This window comes from Hippoglossus hippoglossus, chromosome 7, assembly GCF_009819705.1.
Source record: "Hippoglossus hippoglossus isolate fHipHip1 chromosome 7, fHipHip1.pri, whole genome shotgun sequence".
Taxonomy (NCBI): domain Eukaryota; kingdom Metazoa; phylum Chordata; class Actinopteri; order Pleuronectiformes; family Pleuronectidae; genus Hippoglossus; species Hippoglossus hippoglossus.
The window spans coordinates 18,406,846-18,423,979 of NC_047157.1; the positions used below are offsets into that span (position 1 = coordinate 18,406,846).

Here is a 17,134-nt window from a genome sequence, read left to right on the forward strand (position 1 = left end):
GCTCTCACGTCAGGATTCAGGGACACGGCCGATGGACGGGGAGGTTGCAAACACATCTGCTGTGTCTCTCTGTGTCACTGACTGTCCGTCCTTTGCTCTCCTGCTTGCCCAGCTCCTTGTCACATCCCCCGTCTATCAGCTGGAGCTTTCCTCTCCAGCGAGCCGGGCTCATCTTCGCAGCTCGCCGCCTTCCCACACTGACTGTCACATCCATTCTCATCTACTGTCTCATCTCGGTTTTTTTTTTCTCTGACACCTTCTTACCATACTGCACATTTGTATATACACTTCTTTCTCATTACATCTCTCATACAGTACTTCTCCACTATCATCATTCCAGCCAGATGCAGCCTGATCCATATGTGCCTTCATCTGTGACCTCCACCCTCTCTATCCGCTCCAGGTTTCCCCTCTCCGGCGTGTATATTTATATGAAGCCTCTGGTTTTCATTACGCTACCATTGCTTCATCCCGTTCTGGTTATCCAGAGATGTTGTCTATATAAAACTATGTGCTGATGCTGTACAGAAAGACCTGCTGACGGTGCATCAGCGGTGCAAGGTCAACTCGTTTTTTTTCAGTTGGTTTCACTCGGCTTCGTCCATTATCACCGAGTCTCACCAAACCTCTGACTCCACAAACACTTTCACCTAATGGCCCAGTGATCATCTGACCGGGTCACGTGACCACAGTCTTGTGAGCAGCTGCGTTTATTTTGTGTCAAATGCGCTGATTCAATTACATTCTTATCAAATGAGCACAGCTTCCTTTTAGTTTAAGTAGTTTAGTGAAGTCAGGGGTTTTGAACAAAAGCCCTCTAAATAGTGCCTCTAAAGAAAAAAAAACCTTCTTACTCTATGCAGTCACACCTCAAATTCCTGGAGCCAATATGCTGCACAGTATATAATATATGATTACATTTCTGGTCCCCATTACAGGCTGACAGCCATTTAATCAGTGGGAGATGTTGCTGTCTTCAACCATGTGCAGATATTCTGTGAATCCTGCAGATAGTGCAGCCCGACTAAAGGCGCAGTCGTTATTCAAAGTCTGTTCTCGCTCCTGGTTCTGCGATATTGATAATGAGAGAAACAGTGGTTCATGTTTGACCGTCAACTTCTCACTGTCAAAGGCTGGCCAAGTTTACCTCCTTCAAAAACTCATCAGAGAAGTTCTTCTTGGTCTTTTTTCTTGTCTTTAAAACAGCAACACAGCCTAATAACGTTTCAAAGATCTGTTCAAAGAAGACTAGAGAGGAAACATGGGGATATCACTTGACCGACACGTCGTAAAGGAAATTGTGGATCATCTGACCTCTTCGATCACTGCCTCTATAGGATGTTGATATTCTCTACCTGTACACATAATAGTGACTCTGGTGTTTGACCCAATTCTGTAATCCTTCAGATTATATTTGTAACACGAGGGCCCCTCAGAGAGCACATACCAAGGTCCAACAGTCCCTGTATAAAACCACATTTCAAATTCACCAGATCGGGATTTTCATTTGGATCCTGGATCCTGTACGAAAATTGAAGTTGTTCCTCCTACAAGTGATGTCTGTCGAGTGTTTTATCAAAATCCTGCCAACTAACAGAGACGCTGACAAACAAACAAACACAGAATGACACCATATCAACTTCCTGCTTGCCTCTTCTCAGCTCTTCATAGATGATAGTTTTTGTAATTGTATTTTTTGTTATTTTTAGTGGTTTATTATTTCATGCATTTCCAATTTATCATAATATTTGCTCATCGATTGACCATATCTAGATTGTTTTAGATTTGTGATTAACATTTTCTTTATTTTTCTATTTATTGTATTTGTTGGCACCAAAAAAATGCTACGGATGAGCTAAATTTGACAATAAAAAAAAAAAACACAAAGAAATGTGCGATTGCTGATAAACAATAATAACTCTCTCCACAATAAACTCCACATTTACTGACAGTCAGTTATTTACAGCGATAAATAAAGTTGTATTGAATTAAACAGAACATAATCCACAACCCATATAACATTTGGAGAAGTACATATTAAGCCGTCAATCTACACACAGCCCTCGAGGGTTTTAGATTTTATTTCTTTTCCATCTACCATGCCATGTAACGTTTCGTCACTGTCCCCCAATGGTGAATTACGGAACTTCTCTGAAACGTGGAGAAATGAGGCAGGAAACAAAACTGTCAAAACTGTCAAAACAGAAACACGTATACCATTTTTAAACATGTGTAAAAGTGGAGTTTACAAAAAAAATGTAAATAGCACCAAGTTGATACAGTATTCTTGAAAAAGGGCCAGACAAGAGTCCGCACAGAGGATGTTGGATGTGCTGGTCAGCAGAAACCCGTAGCAGCGTATCAGTCCCATATCATTCACTTTGTTCTGCTATTAATTCTCTAATACAAACAGTTTACATCATATCAATGCAGTCACTTCATATAATTTAAGAAAAAAAGGTAAAATATGAAAAACGAAACAATCATGATCTGAGAAAAAACAAATGCCCTATTGAATAAAATCTCAAGGGACAATATTGCCCAGCTATACAACCATATGTGTGTCTTTGTAATTCTGCGTCTGCTCCTCCTCACTTCGCTAAACTAAATACCCAGGACATCTGGAGGCACTGGGCTGGGGGGGGGCTTATGGGAAATGTCTTTCACCGGTTCAGTTCATTTGCAGCTGCACAGATGGGATTTGAAAACGACAAGAGAGAATCAGCCTAACGAGAAGCACACATTAAGTCTCCTTGTAAAAAAACAAAAGAAAATAATAATAATAATCTGTAGCTCAGATGCTACTGGTCTTCTTTTTGGTTTGCTGCCTCCTTGGCCACCCAGTCTTTGACCTCTCCTTTCAGCTCAGCTAGCTGTTCTGAATGGACGGCCAGGGTCCCATTGACCTCAGCCAGGTACGAGTCCGAGTGTTTCTCCAGCTCCGCCCTGATCCTCTCCAGCTGCTCCGCCAGCTCTCCCAGGCTGCTGCACTGGCCCTCCACCTGGCTCACCCTGCTGTCAAAGTCCTTCACCTCTCTCTGCACTTCTATCGCCGTGCTCCTGCAGCCCTGCAGCTCCCCGGACAGCCGCCTCTTCAAAGTCACCAGTTCTCCCTTCAGCTGGGCCAGCCGCCTCTCCCCGGCCCCCAGGATGGAGGCCTGGTGGCCCACAAGTTTGGTGATCCCCTGGACCTGGTTGACTATGTGGTGCTCTCTCTGCTCCCAGGTGGAGTTGGCGTGGCCCACTTCACTTGCAATGAAGCTAATAGAGTCCTTCAGGCCCTTCAGCGTGCGGTTCACCGAGTTGATGTTGACCTTCAGCAGGGTGATCTCGCCCTGGACCATGCCCTCTGAGTCCTCCTGTGCAATCCTGAAGAGCAGGTTCTGAATGGTGTTGTTCAGGCGGTTCAGCTGGTTGGATTGGGAGTCCAGGCGGCCTGTCATCTTTTTCTCCATCCCCTCACAATCCTCCTCCACCTCGGTGATGCTGACACCCCCTGCTGGCGGGGTGGAGGGCGAGCAGGAGGAGGTGCAGAGGAGCTCCAGGTCTATCAGCTGCTTCTGAATGCCGTCCAGGTCTCCCTCCACTCTCCTCCTCACAGACTCGATCTCCGTCTCCAGCGCTGGGACCACCTGGCCCTCCAGGAGAGCAGGGGCTGTGGCATTGCTCAGCTCCTCCACGGCCACGAACACCCTCTCCTCCAGGGTCTTCAGCTTGTCCTCCAGCATGGTCTTGAAGCCATCCAGACCACCAGGGAGCCCCCCAGCTCCCTCAGGTCCACCGTCTGTGGTGTTCAGACGACCCTCTATGTCCACCAGGCGCGTCTCGATCAGCGTCTCCACGTGGATGCTCTGGTCAGTGAGGGCAGTCTGGAGCTGACGCTGAGACTCAGTCAGACCTTTCACTGACTCCTCCAAGAGCAGCACCCGCTTGGACAGACTGTTTACCTGCAGACATCAAGAAGGTGTTGGTTCATTGGTAAACAAAAAAAAAGTCAGACATGATCACAGTGTCGTGATAAAATGTGTTTTTAATATACCTTTTATGGCACTTTTTGCACATGTAAGCAAAGACACATTTCTGCCCTGACAAAGGTAGACAATAGTAGTGTTTTTTGTATTTCATATTTCTTAAGTATTTTTTTATTTTATCTTTATCATTTTATCTTTCTTTATTTACCTGCCTTCGGTGTTTCCTCTTTGCAAATTTACGAGACTTCACTTCCTGTTATTGCTTTGCTGTGTGGGTGTTTTTTTATTATAGTTATTGCTTTTATTCTGTAAAGTACTCGTTTCATTGTTTGTGTAAGAAGTGCAGTACAAATAAGATCTGATTGATTGAATAATAAAGACTAGAAACAGGGAAAAAGTTCTCCTGCCTCTAAATTTAAACAGCTGCATCTACAGTAAATCCCATCAGTAGATGTATGTCAGTGCTGTTCACTTGACAGATGGGATGTTTTTACTTCATGTTGGTGAAATCACAATCTCATCCACATCCTACCTGTCCACAGCAGCTCTCCGTCAGAGTTAGACCCTGGATCTGAGCCTGCAAGGTGCCCAACTCCTCCCTGATCCCCGTCTCTCTTCCGTCCAGATTCTGCTGCATCTGCTCCTGTCCGTCCATGTGCTCCAGGTGGCACTGCTCCTGCACCTCCCCGATCTTCCTGTTGCAGTGGTTCTCCAGACCGCTCAGACGACTCTCGAAGCCGTCCAGGATCTCAGCCCGCACGCCAGCCATCTTGGTGTCAACGATCTCATCAAGGTAAGCGTTGGAGCCGGGTCCCGGGATGGGACTTCCTCTAGCCCCGTCCAGCAGCCTCTTCAGCTGGCCATCATGCCCCAGGACCATCCCCTAAAGACCCAGACCAGACGGAAAGAAGCATTTAATTAAGGAAGGGGAGAGAAGACTGAGGCCTGATTCGATCAAGCTGGAGAGACATTCATTTGATCTTTGCCTCATCATGGTGTCACAGTACCTGAATCTCCTCTAAGATGTGAGCCTTGGCTCGCAGCTCGTCGCTCACTTCTGTCACTCTCCCTGCCAAGTCTCCAACTCCAGGGAAGCCTTCTCCTCCCTCCAGTCCATCAGGAGTCCCATCGGGGATCACCCCAAATCCCACGGCGGAGTCAGGCAGGCGGTGACCGCTGGGCAGCAGAGACACCAGGATCTTCTTGGTATCTTCTCGGAGGGATGTGCTCAGCCGCTCCTCAAGGCCGGCCACCACCCCATTGAGCGTGTCCAGACCCTGGGTGAGGCGACGCAGGTCCTCCTCCATACGGTCCAAACGTTCACCAGTCACACCAGAAATCCCAAATCTGTTTCCTTTATTTCCAGAGATGAAAAAAAGGAGAAAAGAGGATTTATTTTTGCTCCTGCTTAGTTTTAAATTCTGTACATGCTCGCTCAGATAAGCACAAAGATGCACGAGCATTGCACACAGACAACAGTTGTGGGAGTTTAAACCCTTGGGCTTAACAATAAATCAGTCTGTTCTTACCATAGTTTGGTGTTCCGCCTCCACCAGGCAGTTGTCCTGTTGGTATTGGTCTGTGGTCAGGCACACCGGGAAAAGGTTTGCCTGGCTCCAACTGGCCTCCTCCAGGCCTCTTGTCCACGGGAGGTCTCGGCCCATGAGGGAAACCCTTCACCCCTGGACGATGGGGCAAACCAGCACCCTTGAAAGGTGGTATCATGGCGTCGGGTGATGACGTGGGTCCATCGTAGCACTGCTCTCCAGAGTAGCCGGGACAACACCTCCACTCCAGCTCGGTCACAGATTTAAAACCCACCTTGTACTTTGGCTTGTAGAAAGTCCTGTACCTGAGGGAAACAGGAGAAAAGCCTTGTTTACTGTCAGAGGTTTAGGTTTTAATACAACTGTCACATCAGGGTCTGTCCGAAGAGCTGCTTTTGTTCTGTTAATTAAGATTACATCCCCAGGACAGAGGACGGAGAGATGAGAGGTGCTGGGCAGAAATAAAGGGATTTTTTTCTCTATGGGATTAAACACAGATTAGAGGGAGATTAGGAGATTAAATATAGTGTAGTGTGAATGATGTGGCATCAGAGGATTGAACCAGGGTCAGCACCACACTTCAGTGTTATCTCCTATAAGCTGGATTTCAATTGTGAACGTACACACACACACACACACACACACACACAGTGAGGAAAAAAGTCTTCTCTTTTGATTTCCCCTGTGTGGGCGCTTTTGACATTAACAAGATTTATAAAACCACATACTGTAAAAGTACAGTATATACATTTAAAGTGTTTATTTTAGACCACAGTTTTTATGATACATTTATTATTTGGAATATTTTTTTAGTTTGGCATGAACAACAAGAATATGACATATTATCATATTATTATATCATAATAATAAATAAATTTGCCAGAGCCTTTAAATTTTCTAAATGTGCTGAAAGATAAATGATGCTCGTTGTTAATTTTTATATAAATATTCTTTGCATTGTCCTTGCAACAGAGGACCTCCACATCAATCTTAGAACAGCTCACCATGTGAACACTAGAGGGCAGCATTTGCATAGAGTATGCTCTTCAATGTCACAGTTTTCTGAATGTTAGGTGATAAATATACATTTAAATCCTCAGAGTTCAGTCAAACTTGTTGGACTTCAGACTGAATTGTAAAAAGGTTTGTTTCACATTATGTTGTTTTGTTAAGATGAAAAATAAATAATAACTTACACGACAACAGGACACTTCTGACCCCAGATGCACTTGGTGGTGTACTCGGCCTTCACGTAGGTGGACACTCCATCCTGCATGGTGCATGTGATGTTCTTCTGGACCACGTAGGCACAGTGGTTTCTATGGGGACAGCAGAGGGACATTGGAGGTAAATCAATCAGATAATATCTGTATATCTGGTATGAAAACACCACAGTCCCAATCTAATTTATCATTAGTGTGTTTACTGTAAATCAGTCAAACTCAGTGGATTCAATTAGATTACATTTGCACATCACAAAGATATATATAGATAGATAAATAGATGGACAGACAGACAGATAGATAGATGGATAGACGATAGATAGATGGATAGGACCAATGTAAAAAGTAATTGTACAACTTTATTTTTCTCAAAGATGGTTTCTGTCAATTTAGGTAGACCTATCACACTGATGAAACTCGTCGTCCATCTTTATTTACAGTCTTTGAGTTTCACAGGAGCTTTATGTTACATATGGTTGAATAAAAATGTTGTTTTAGTTTTTTATCCTTTAAAAAAACTCGCACAACAAGGAAAACGAAGATGTTTGCTCTGAGCTTTTCCTCTGTCTTTTGTTTTGTTTTATTTAAAAGTGGTAACTCAGCAGCAAGACACCTTCCTGGGACTGTTTTCACATGTGTCCAGAATCCAGCACATAATAACTTCTCTGTAACTACTTCTAACAGTTGTTGCATCATGGCGGAGCTGGACCTCTTCTCAGCTCTCGCTCCACTGCCAGTGCAGCTATAGCAACTGCTAAATGTTCCCCTGGCCCCCGCGCAACACAGGAAACGATGATCTGGGCTCTTTGGGCTCACATGTGAAGCATTTCTTACGTTCAGCAGGGAGCATTTAGCAACACATGCAGTACTTCATGTTACTCCACAGCTGTTTCGGGACAAATACAAGTGTTTGGAGGAGCAGGGAGGGACACGGGAGCTGAGCAGGGTCCGCATGCCAAGTTAACAGGTTCAGAGGGATAACAAACAGCACAGCCTGTCGAAGTCTGTGAGAAACCACTGCTGCCGCTTTCTGCAAACCGCTGACTGCGTTGGTGTCACCGCTCTCCCTGTGTTGACATATGTTAATAGCTGGGGAGGGAAAAGGGCAAGGAGTCAGAATGACAGAGCTCCTTTCATACTCGCCTGACAACATGCTGCCAGGTCATGCGTTGTGGAGGAAGTGGCGGTTAAGACCTGAACTGATGTGGTGAGATGGGAGCACTTTAAACTTGCACGGGCAATTTACTGGTCGCTGCAAAAGTGTGAACAAAAAAACATGTGGCTGGAAAACATTGATTTAATGTATCATGTGGTTTATAAGTGTATAAAAACACTTAAAGAGAATAAAAACAAACAAATATGGCTGCATCACCATTTCTGCCATATTTCCTTACCATGAAAAACTCCTTACAACTCCTAATTATAATTTTTTCAGCCTTTTGGCACCAAAATAAATGACATGTTGGATGTCAGACACAAATATATTTGTACAATAACACATTCATGTGGTAGTGGAGATTGATATTCCTGGATTCTGGAAAAAGTGATCTGTCCAGGTGCGTTTCAAGGGACTTTGGGGGCCCCGGGCAAAAGGGACCCAAGGGAGAACAAAACCAAAATCATAATGTGCACATGCATAAAAAATTGTAAAGCAGTAAAGTTTCAGGGCAATTCCCCACCACCACTTCATACACACGCATTTTTTGAAAATTTCAACCAACCCTGTAAAATTATGAAGCGTTTGGCAAAAAGCAAAAGGCATGAGGCCTCGTTAGGGGGTTTCCAGCGATGGTGCCGTTGCAGGCTCCTGCACAGAGCCGGTCATAGAATTTAAGGGGGTTCTCACAAAATTGTCGTTGCAGGGAACTGATGTAATCAGTCTTTCACAGGGGCGCCTGGCAACTGGCTGCACTGCCAACCAGAAACTCTCAGCACTTCAGTGCTTTAAGTGTTATGTTATTAAATCGAAATTGTTTTTAGTGGTTCTCTCCTCATGAAGACAGATTTATTGAGAGAAATAAGGAGCTTTATGACTTGTTTTTGTGTATGTGAGAGTGAGAAAAGCTTCTATAGGCAGACAAGGATTTGTGACAGCTGATCGAGAGCAGACTCAGTGAGTATGTTTGGGAATACAGCGCAGGAGGTGTGTGATCCTTCTCACGCACAGAGCCGTCAGTGACCATGTTCACCCGTTTGTTTGTCAGGTGCACATCTGGGGGGAGCCAATGACCCCAAGACTCATAATAGCAAAAAAGTGCAGGAACCACCTTTCCTCTGTTTATAGGTCTCTGTTTCTGCTCCCCTCCCCGTCTGCGCTCAGGCTGTTTTCACAGATCTGTCAATGTCATTTGGGATTGTGAGTCTTACAGACAGAGGGGCTCTGGCGTTACGAGAATCAAAGCTGAGCGCTGAGATAAATCCTGTCCCTCTGCGCTGCGGTGTAGGCGAGAGCAGCAGCAGGTCACCTCCTCAGCTGCGTATAAACAGATTTTTACAAGAGCAATGTTGAGTTTCAGCTCCAGAGATATGGATATCGTGTCTTAGCTCTGCAGACATACACATGAGCATATTTCGCATTCACAGCGAAGCTCAAGGCCCTTTTATTTTACATCCACGGAGGCCACACAGCTCTGCAGGATGAGGATTTCACAAGTTTTATCGGCAAGTGGACATATGTTAGAGTTTGTTATTGTCTCAACCAGGACCAGCTGCAGCAGGGTAGGTGAGAACTTTGTTTAAGCTGCTGGTGTGGGAGGATCCCCAGTCTGGACACGTGCAAGGATGAGAAGCCTTGATCCAGTATGATGTGGGATATGGAGAATATGGAGAGGAGAGAGGGGGGCATTGTGCATTATTAATACTTTCTGATGTTTGTTTTATCGCTCGTGGGTGACAGAGGGGAGGTGTTGGCCACACGGAATAACGCAGTCACTTATAAGAAAACTCTAACTGTGCCTGTGGGACAGAGCAGAGCATCTGGTCAGAGGATCTCAGTGACCTGGAGGTGGAATAGTGATGAAGGTCAGAGGAATAGGAAGTCAATAAATCCTGAGAAAGTCTGCAGACATGCTCGCGGCTCTGCACGGCTGCACTTTGGCCCAGTTAAATACTTATGTCTCCATGCTAACCTGTTCACGGTGAGGTGAAGTAGGTTAACTGTGGTCACCATCTCAGTTAAGAGCTCTAGCACGCTAACATTTGCCAAATAGAATGAAATCAGTAGAGCACATATGTCCACCAAGGCTCAACAATCCAGTTATATAAACACATTTAAATTCACTGGATGCAGATTTTAATTAGGAATCAGCATCAAAATGTTCACACCCTCTAAATATGTTTGATTTTTTAAATCAAGATTGACACAGAACTCTCTAAAGAAAAGATGCCATATTTTGCTAAATTAAAGAAAGAGGAAAAACTAAATGCCTGGATCTGCCCCCTGATGTGGAACTACAGCCAAATTGTATGGGTTGTTTCCTGACCCAAACTGCATCCTTTCACCAATTTATGAAGTAATCTATGCTGTAGTTTTTATGTAATGTTGGTAAATAACAAACACAGATGAAAATCTCCTTGGCGGAGGTAATTAGGTAATTTATTTAATATCAATAAAGTTTATAATAATTATTTATTATTATTACAAAGAATAGGATAGATACAAATTTTGAGCTGATGACGGCATTTGATGAGACAAACAGGTATCATGAAAGTTATTCATCCTGAGGAGGACATACATTTCATAGTTAACAGACTTTTCACAATGAACCAAAAAAAGTTTCCTCACTGCGTCAGCATCGTCAAAGTCATTGGTTTGAATCGTCAGGCAGCCACAACCACGATCCTTCCAGTAGTTTGTAAGATATTTGTGGTGCAAACCAAATGCAATTCACCAAATGACCAACTTCACCATTCCAAGATCCACACTACTAGCATCCAATCCTGCTGCTTAGTAAGCGGAATGTATTTATGTAGCACTTCTTAGGTCTAATGGGCCACTCCAACCACTTTAGGGTATAAGTCACATTCACACACACATTCCCTTCAATATATCACATACCAGTAGGCAGCAATTTGAGGTTCAGTATTTTGCCAGAGGACACTTCCAGGTGCTGGGATCGAACCACCAATCCTTCTGGTTAGTGGGCGACCCTCTCTACCCCCTGAGCCACAGCCACCACACAATGCTTCCTTTAATTGAACTGTACCTAATGTATGTAATGTGATTACATTTAGCTTGTCTCATTAGCAGTTTAAAACTAAACAAGGCCTTGAACACCCATATGAACGAATCCCTGCCAGAGTCTCATGTACTCCATCTTTCTTAAAGCTGCCGTATTTGAAATGTTCCTGATGATGTTTCACATTTTCTTTTGTGTGTTATGAGAAACGTAGAAGCTCTATCACACCAAAACCAGAAAGAAAACACCCAAGATCTAAAAAACAATGTGTCAACAGTTCATCCACACCCTCAGTGAACCACCCAACCCCAACTGACCCGCCGCCAATTCTTAAACTCTCTTGTGCACCTTCCACCATCACCTGACCTCCCCCCCTATAATGAAAATCAAAACAGCCTTCACCTCCTTTCAGGAAAGTCACACTTACTACTTCTCTTGCCTCTCTCTCTCCTAACATGCCCCCCCCCCCGCCGCCCTTCACACCAAAATATTGTCTTTTTTCTGTCACTGGGCCGTGTCATTTTTCGGACTGCCATGTCTGGGCCCACTGTAAATATTTCCAGTATAATATTACAGTTTCTAAATCGCTTCCCGGCCTCCCAGGGGGGAAGCAGAATTCCCATCTCAGATTCTCACGTGGAGCCTTTTCTGCAAATATTATTGCTGCTTGACCTCCACCCTCTGCTGGGACCAAAACAATTCACCTTTCCATGCTCTGCTTTTTTCATAACCTTCCTCGAAAGCGGCAGGTAATCTCTGTTTAATTATCCAAGCATACCAGTCCTGCTCTTGCCTTTGCTTCTAATATTCTCTTTTTTCCTTCCACCTTTTTATTTTCCACCGAAGCCTCTCGTGTTGCCTGAACGCGCCACGGTCGTCCTCCTGCCACTTCTCCAACCATCGCCTCGCTTGTTTTGACACTGCGGCACTAGAGGGGGGGTCCCCCCTTCCTCCGTGCTAACCACACACTCACCTGCAGGGTCTCTGACTGTTTGAACTCAGGCCACTGCTGTTGCCTCTGATAGATTTACGGCTGCAGCGGACCTGATCTATGGGCCAACAACTCCCCCTCCAGGGCCCATCTCTTTCCATATATGCTTTTAATGAGTCCTATTTCTGGCCGGACTTAAGGGCCCCATGGTGCAGAGGTGATTGACGTTGCTCTTGTGGCTACTGATTAGGGCTAAAGGAAAGATGTGTTACTCAGATTCAAGCCAGCTCTGATTACTATAGCTTAAAGGCAGCGCATTACTTTGACATGTGCTTAAAGTTTGCCTGTTGGTCTCTAATCCTAACAGCAATGCAGTCATGTGTTATAGACACTTCATTATTCATTATGACAAGTTCATATTCATAATTTTAGACATTGAAATAAGACCAACACAAGATCTCGCTGTATTGGTCGTTGCTACTTCATTCTCCATGAAGTTTCGCCCTCTCGAAATTTTTCTCTTGGAACACAGTAAGCAGCTCAAAGACCGGTAGTGAAAAAACACACTGATGACTTATCCTCAGGCATTTCCCAAAGCACATAATCTTCTTTAGTGAGAATAGTTCTCTGTATTTTTTGAAAGAAAGGGTTTTGAAATAGATTTGTTAGAGTTGTGGGTGAAACCAAAAGCAATAACACATAACAACCGGTAGCAATGTGTGGTGATGCTTTATTAAGGTGCTGTAGCTGCTCAGCAAAACAATGTAGCTCTCGTGAAAGCTGTAGCAGGAGTCACTGGAAAATACTAGAGTGCTGTTTAGAAAAGAAAGACAGCTACACCAGGCAAGTTGGTAGAAACTAGTGCACTCAGTACAGTGCATACCCTCAAGAAACCACATTTAAATTTGTTCAATCTGGATTTTTCCAAATCGCACACACACAGTCCTCTAAATATGCATGATTTTTTTCATCAAGATCCATCCAATATTGAAAAAAAAGAAAATTCTGTATCCGCCCCCTTCTTTTAAAGATCTTCATCGAATTCTACGACGTGTTTTCTTGGCTCATGCCCCCATTCATGCACCAAGTTTTGTGGAAATCTGTTCAATAATCTTGCTGAAAATCCAACCTACAAACTAAAATGGAGCTAAGCAGAGCACGCACCTCTGCCAAGGCCCAATAGTTCCCGTAAATTCAATCAAGCTGCACACACTTGCACACACTTATAAAGATCAGTCCCCTTAGTTTGCTTGTTTTTCTCATCGAGGTCCTTGAACCATTCTCTGTAAAAATCTGTGCAAATGTCAAAATACGCCCTCTCTTGCAATTCGGATCCACACCAAAGTTTTACCATCTAGTTGTTTTGCGTAACCTTGCTTCCAATCAAACCAATCAACACACAATCAGAACATAACCTCCCACATTAACTGCGTAACCATAGAAAGAATCTTTGCCGAAAAGGTCAGTGAAACCAGTGTGTTACAGAAATATTTGCTGTTGGCGGGGAGCTTGGGAGTTTACTGCCCAGCCTCTGTGACCCTTGGCAGGAGACTGGCTCCATTCTTGTCCTCCGCTGGACACTCAACACAAACTTACAACGGCAACCCGTGACCTCTGACCTCTACTGACTCACTGACCTTTCTCCCCTGATCTCTGTCTCATACATCATCGCCAAGCCCACAGATATGTCTCTAATCTGATCAGGGAAGTCATGAGGCATCTGCTGGGACCCTAATTGATTTAAATACTAGAGCCAATCCAAGGGTATATGGTGCTGAGGTTATGTTTCACATGTTATTGTGCAATTTTTTGAGATGCAAAGCACACTCGCTCTTTACCTTTGTGCTGCTCTCACTGGTTTTGTGAAAGTGTTGCACAGAATATTGAATTATATAATTTGCCCTTGAAGATGAAGATGTCAGTAACAGACTAAAACACACTTCAGGAAATCTGAGCTCTCTAAGCCACCTGATGCACAGTGTAATAAAGTGCAGTATTTCAACTGTGCACTGGTACTCTAAGAGTCTGTGAATAGAGGCTCTAGATTCCTTTAACAGCAGAGAGTGGCTGTATTGAATGAAAGGAATGACTGTGAAATCAAATCACTCGCTTTGCTGCCAAAACACAGATAATAATTCAACCTAAAGGAAAAAAAAAAAAAGTCTTTGGCACCTCAACAGCTGAGAATTTGTATTTTTTTTATATCCCTCACTTTCTAAACAGAGGTGAGTTTTGTCCATGTGACAGTGTGGTCAGTCAGAAACGAGAGGAGGCATTTACCAGCAGTGAAACTCTTCACAGACGCACATATAGACCGATACACACTCGCACAGACACTTTCACACACACTTGGCACGTGTGTTATTTTTAAGTCTCTATTTCCACTGACCCGTCAGGCCGACAACACCTGAGCTCATATATCTGTCATGGTGGTCTGACACTGACAGGTCCCCGGGGCCCACTGTGTCCAAGGTGGTTCAGCAGCTCTCGTATAAACACAGGCAGGACACATGGACACAAAACGTCACCGGCTACCAGCAACAAGAAGTTACTGACCATCTGTCCCTCTTCAAACTGATCGATCCGCAGGATTCAAGCGTGTCTGACGTAAATAAACCTCTTTGGTGCCACTGTGGAAAAGTTAACATGCCACTGTCGTACGCTGCCAACATGCATGAGGAGCTATGTGTATTGGACGTGGTGGACGAGGATGAGGACGAGGATGAGGACGAGACCTCTGGCATGAAGCATCCGAACATCAAGCACACTGGTGATGGTCGATTCCCAATGATATACAATGTATAATTTAGTTTCTTTACATGTTATAATATAAGCTATGTTCGGGGGCCACATCCTTCCGAGGCTGCAGTTGAAGACTGATTGTGTCACAGCGGTGCCACTAGACTGTTCCAATTTAGAGGCTGCTCTAGACAAATATGTCCTTCCACCCCCGAGCAACACAAGCTCCCTCCACCAGTTGGATCCTTCCTGGCCCAACATATCCCTGCGCTTCTGTGACAAACTGTTTTTCAAAGAGGTTATGGCGGCAAAAAGCAAAGCGAAAACGTTAAAAGAATTATTTTTAAAATGTAAAACTGAATGGCTAATGGTACACAAGTTTAAAAAATAAAAAATTAGGAACTTTTTTGTCCGTCACTTTGTTGCTAGGCGACGGTCCGAAGGATGCGGCCCCTGAATTGATGCACAGCTATAGACTAAGTGACATGAGGCTGTCTCGTTGTTTAATGGTCCATTTGACAGAGCTATAGTGAGTTAATCAATATGTAATAAGTAACTGCTTTCACTTTTCCCTGTGGAAAAAGTGAAGCAGGGCTGGGAGAGGGGGCTAAACAGTGCACATAATAATATGCCTGAAATCAAGGAATAGGAAGGATGAAGGATGAATGCAGATGATCGAGTTAAAGGAGAAAACTGAATGTGCAGTCAGGGTTGCTGAAGATTCTCTTCCCTGAAGGTGATTGTGAACGGCAGTCTCAACGGGGCTGTGCGATCAACAGTCTTCTCAGGCAGTTTGAGTGAAGCAGCAGGTCACTGGGGAGCTGTCCAAAGACATAACAGCTCTCAGGGGAAGCCAAGCAAAAGAGACGAGAGGGAAAGGGACGGAAAACCCGAGAGAGCCCCGCAGGCCAAATATCAGCCATCCAGGCAAAATATATATCCACAGGGCTCAGTTTCATCTCCCGGGCTTCATGACTTTTAAATTTCATGCACATCATAGGGATTGTTATTCCACTCTGTTCGTGTAGGTTTGACCGTCCCGTCAATATCAGTCCAGTGTGTGTACACACATCACAGACCAGTGACCCGAAACAGGAGATCCTTGGTGTTGATATTGGAAGAGTTGAGTGGAGAAAGAGAAAGTTTTCAACAGTAATCTCACTGAAAATTCAATTGAATCGACAGAGGATTAGTGTTACCACTCCCTTCTGGCAGCCGCGCTGCACGACTTGCTTCTAATCGAGCCCCCTCCTCACCACGCACACACACAAACACACAGCGGCTGCGAGGGATCAATATCCTTGTCATCAACTCAGCAACCCCCCGACCCCTTCTGCACCATTAAGACCATAATGACGGCTTTGTTTTCATAATGTCATTGTTGCTGTATAATGTTTATCCCCAGCCACAGATGGTTTTAGGTGTGAACCACAGAAAAGGGCTGATGGTGAGTAAGAGAGGAACACAGAGTCAATTCAGGGATCTGATACCGAGCCGGTGCCCTAACTGAAACCATATTTCTACAACTCACCGGTGACATGTGTTCCTTGGGGGGAATACAGTACGAGGTGGGTCCGGCTCGCAAAGCACTCGAGATATTTGGCATGCACTCTAGCTGTTTTCCCTGAAGCACGGGGAAGGGAAAGCAAACGTGCACTAGCTCCTGTGACACGGCCAAAACGGAGAACTTACTTGTGACGGGTCATTGGCTTGTTTGGTAAATGGTGAGGGTTGAGTCCAGCCTTGAACAGGTTGTATCTGTTTCCATAGAAAGGGTTGACATGGCCTCCATAGAAGGTTCCTTTACTGTCCACCACAGAGAGCAGCACTCCTAAGAGGAAGCACTGGGCAGCCAGTTGACACAACTCGGTCCTCATTGTTTTTTCCTAAAATGCAACTGGTGATGAGGAGAACAGGGTAAAAAGCGACAGTTTGTAAGGTTCCTCAGGTTGTTGTGTTGAAGCTCCCCGGCACACCTGCAGTCTTGTCTTCTTCACTGGGCCCTGGAGGTGACATGGAGCCCGGACAGCCGGAGCATCAGCAGCATCTCGCCCTGCAACGCTCGCACACTAACCACACTCTGAGTGCACGGGGCAGAGCAGAGGGGAAAACTAAGTGAGGGCTGAAGAGGGAGGGGAGAGGGGAGGAAGAGGGGCAAGGAAAACAACACAAAGGTGTGCAGGAGGAGGGGAAAGGAGAGAGAGGAGAGCAGGACAGAGGAGAGAAGGAGGGAAGAGAGAGTGTGCGAGAGCGTGCCTCTAGGAAAGTTTCAGCTCCATATACACACACACATGCTTGTGTGAGACCTGCTGACTAGGCTCGGCCCTCCTCTGCATGAGTGAGGGTGTGTGTGCAAGAAGAAGCAGCGTGCTGCTCTGCTGCCTGCGAAGGGGCAGGCGGACCGATGGCCTGCATTTGCATATCCCACCCCAACTCCAGGCTGGCAGCTCTGCACAAAGGGGTGGAGGACTGGAGTGGCTGCTAATATGATTTGGTGAGTCTCTCTCTCTCTCTCTCTTTTTCTCTATCTCTCACACACACACCT

General features: G+C 45.0%; 1 protein-coding gene across 1 annotated transcript; it reads right to left on the reverse strand.

The window, feature by feature from the left end:
* Positions 1 to 1,923: 1,923 nt before the first annotated feature.
* LOC117765103 (EMILIN-3) lies at positions 1,924 to 16,925 on the reverse strand. Its single transcript, XM_034591369.1, has 6 exons — positions 16,282 to 16,925; positions 6,715 to 6,837; positions 5,501 to 5,823; positions 4,979 to 5,325; positions 4,504 to 4,854; positions 1,924 to 3,947 (listed from the first exon to the last, which is right to left on the reverse strand). The coding sequence occupies exons 1-6, from the start codon at positions 16,464 to 16,466 to the stop codon at positions 2,802 to 2,804; spliced, it is 2,475 nt and encodes an 824-aa protein (XP_034447260.1). The 5' UTR covers positions 16,467 to 16,925; the 3' UTR covers positions 1,924 to 2,801.
* Between the last annotated feature and the right edge of the window lie 209 nt (positions 16,926 to 17,134).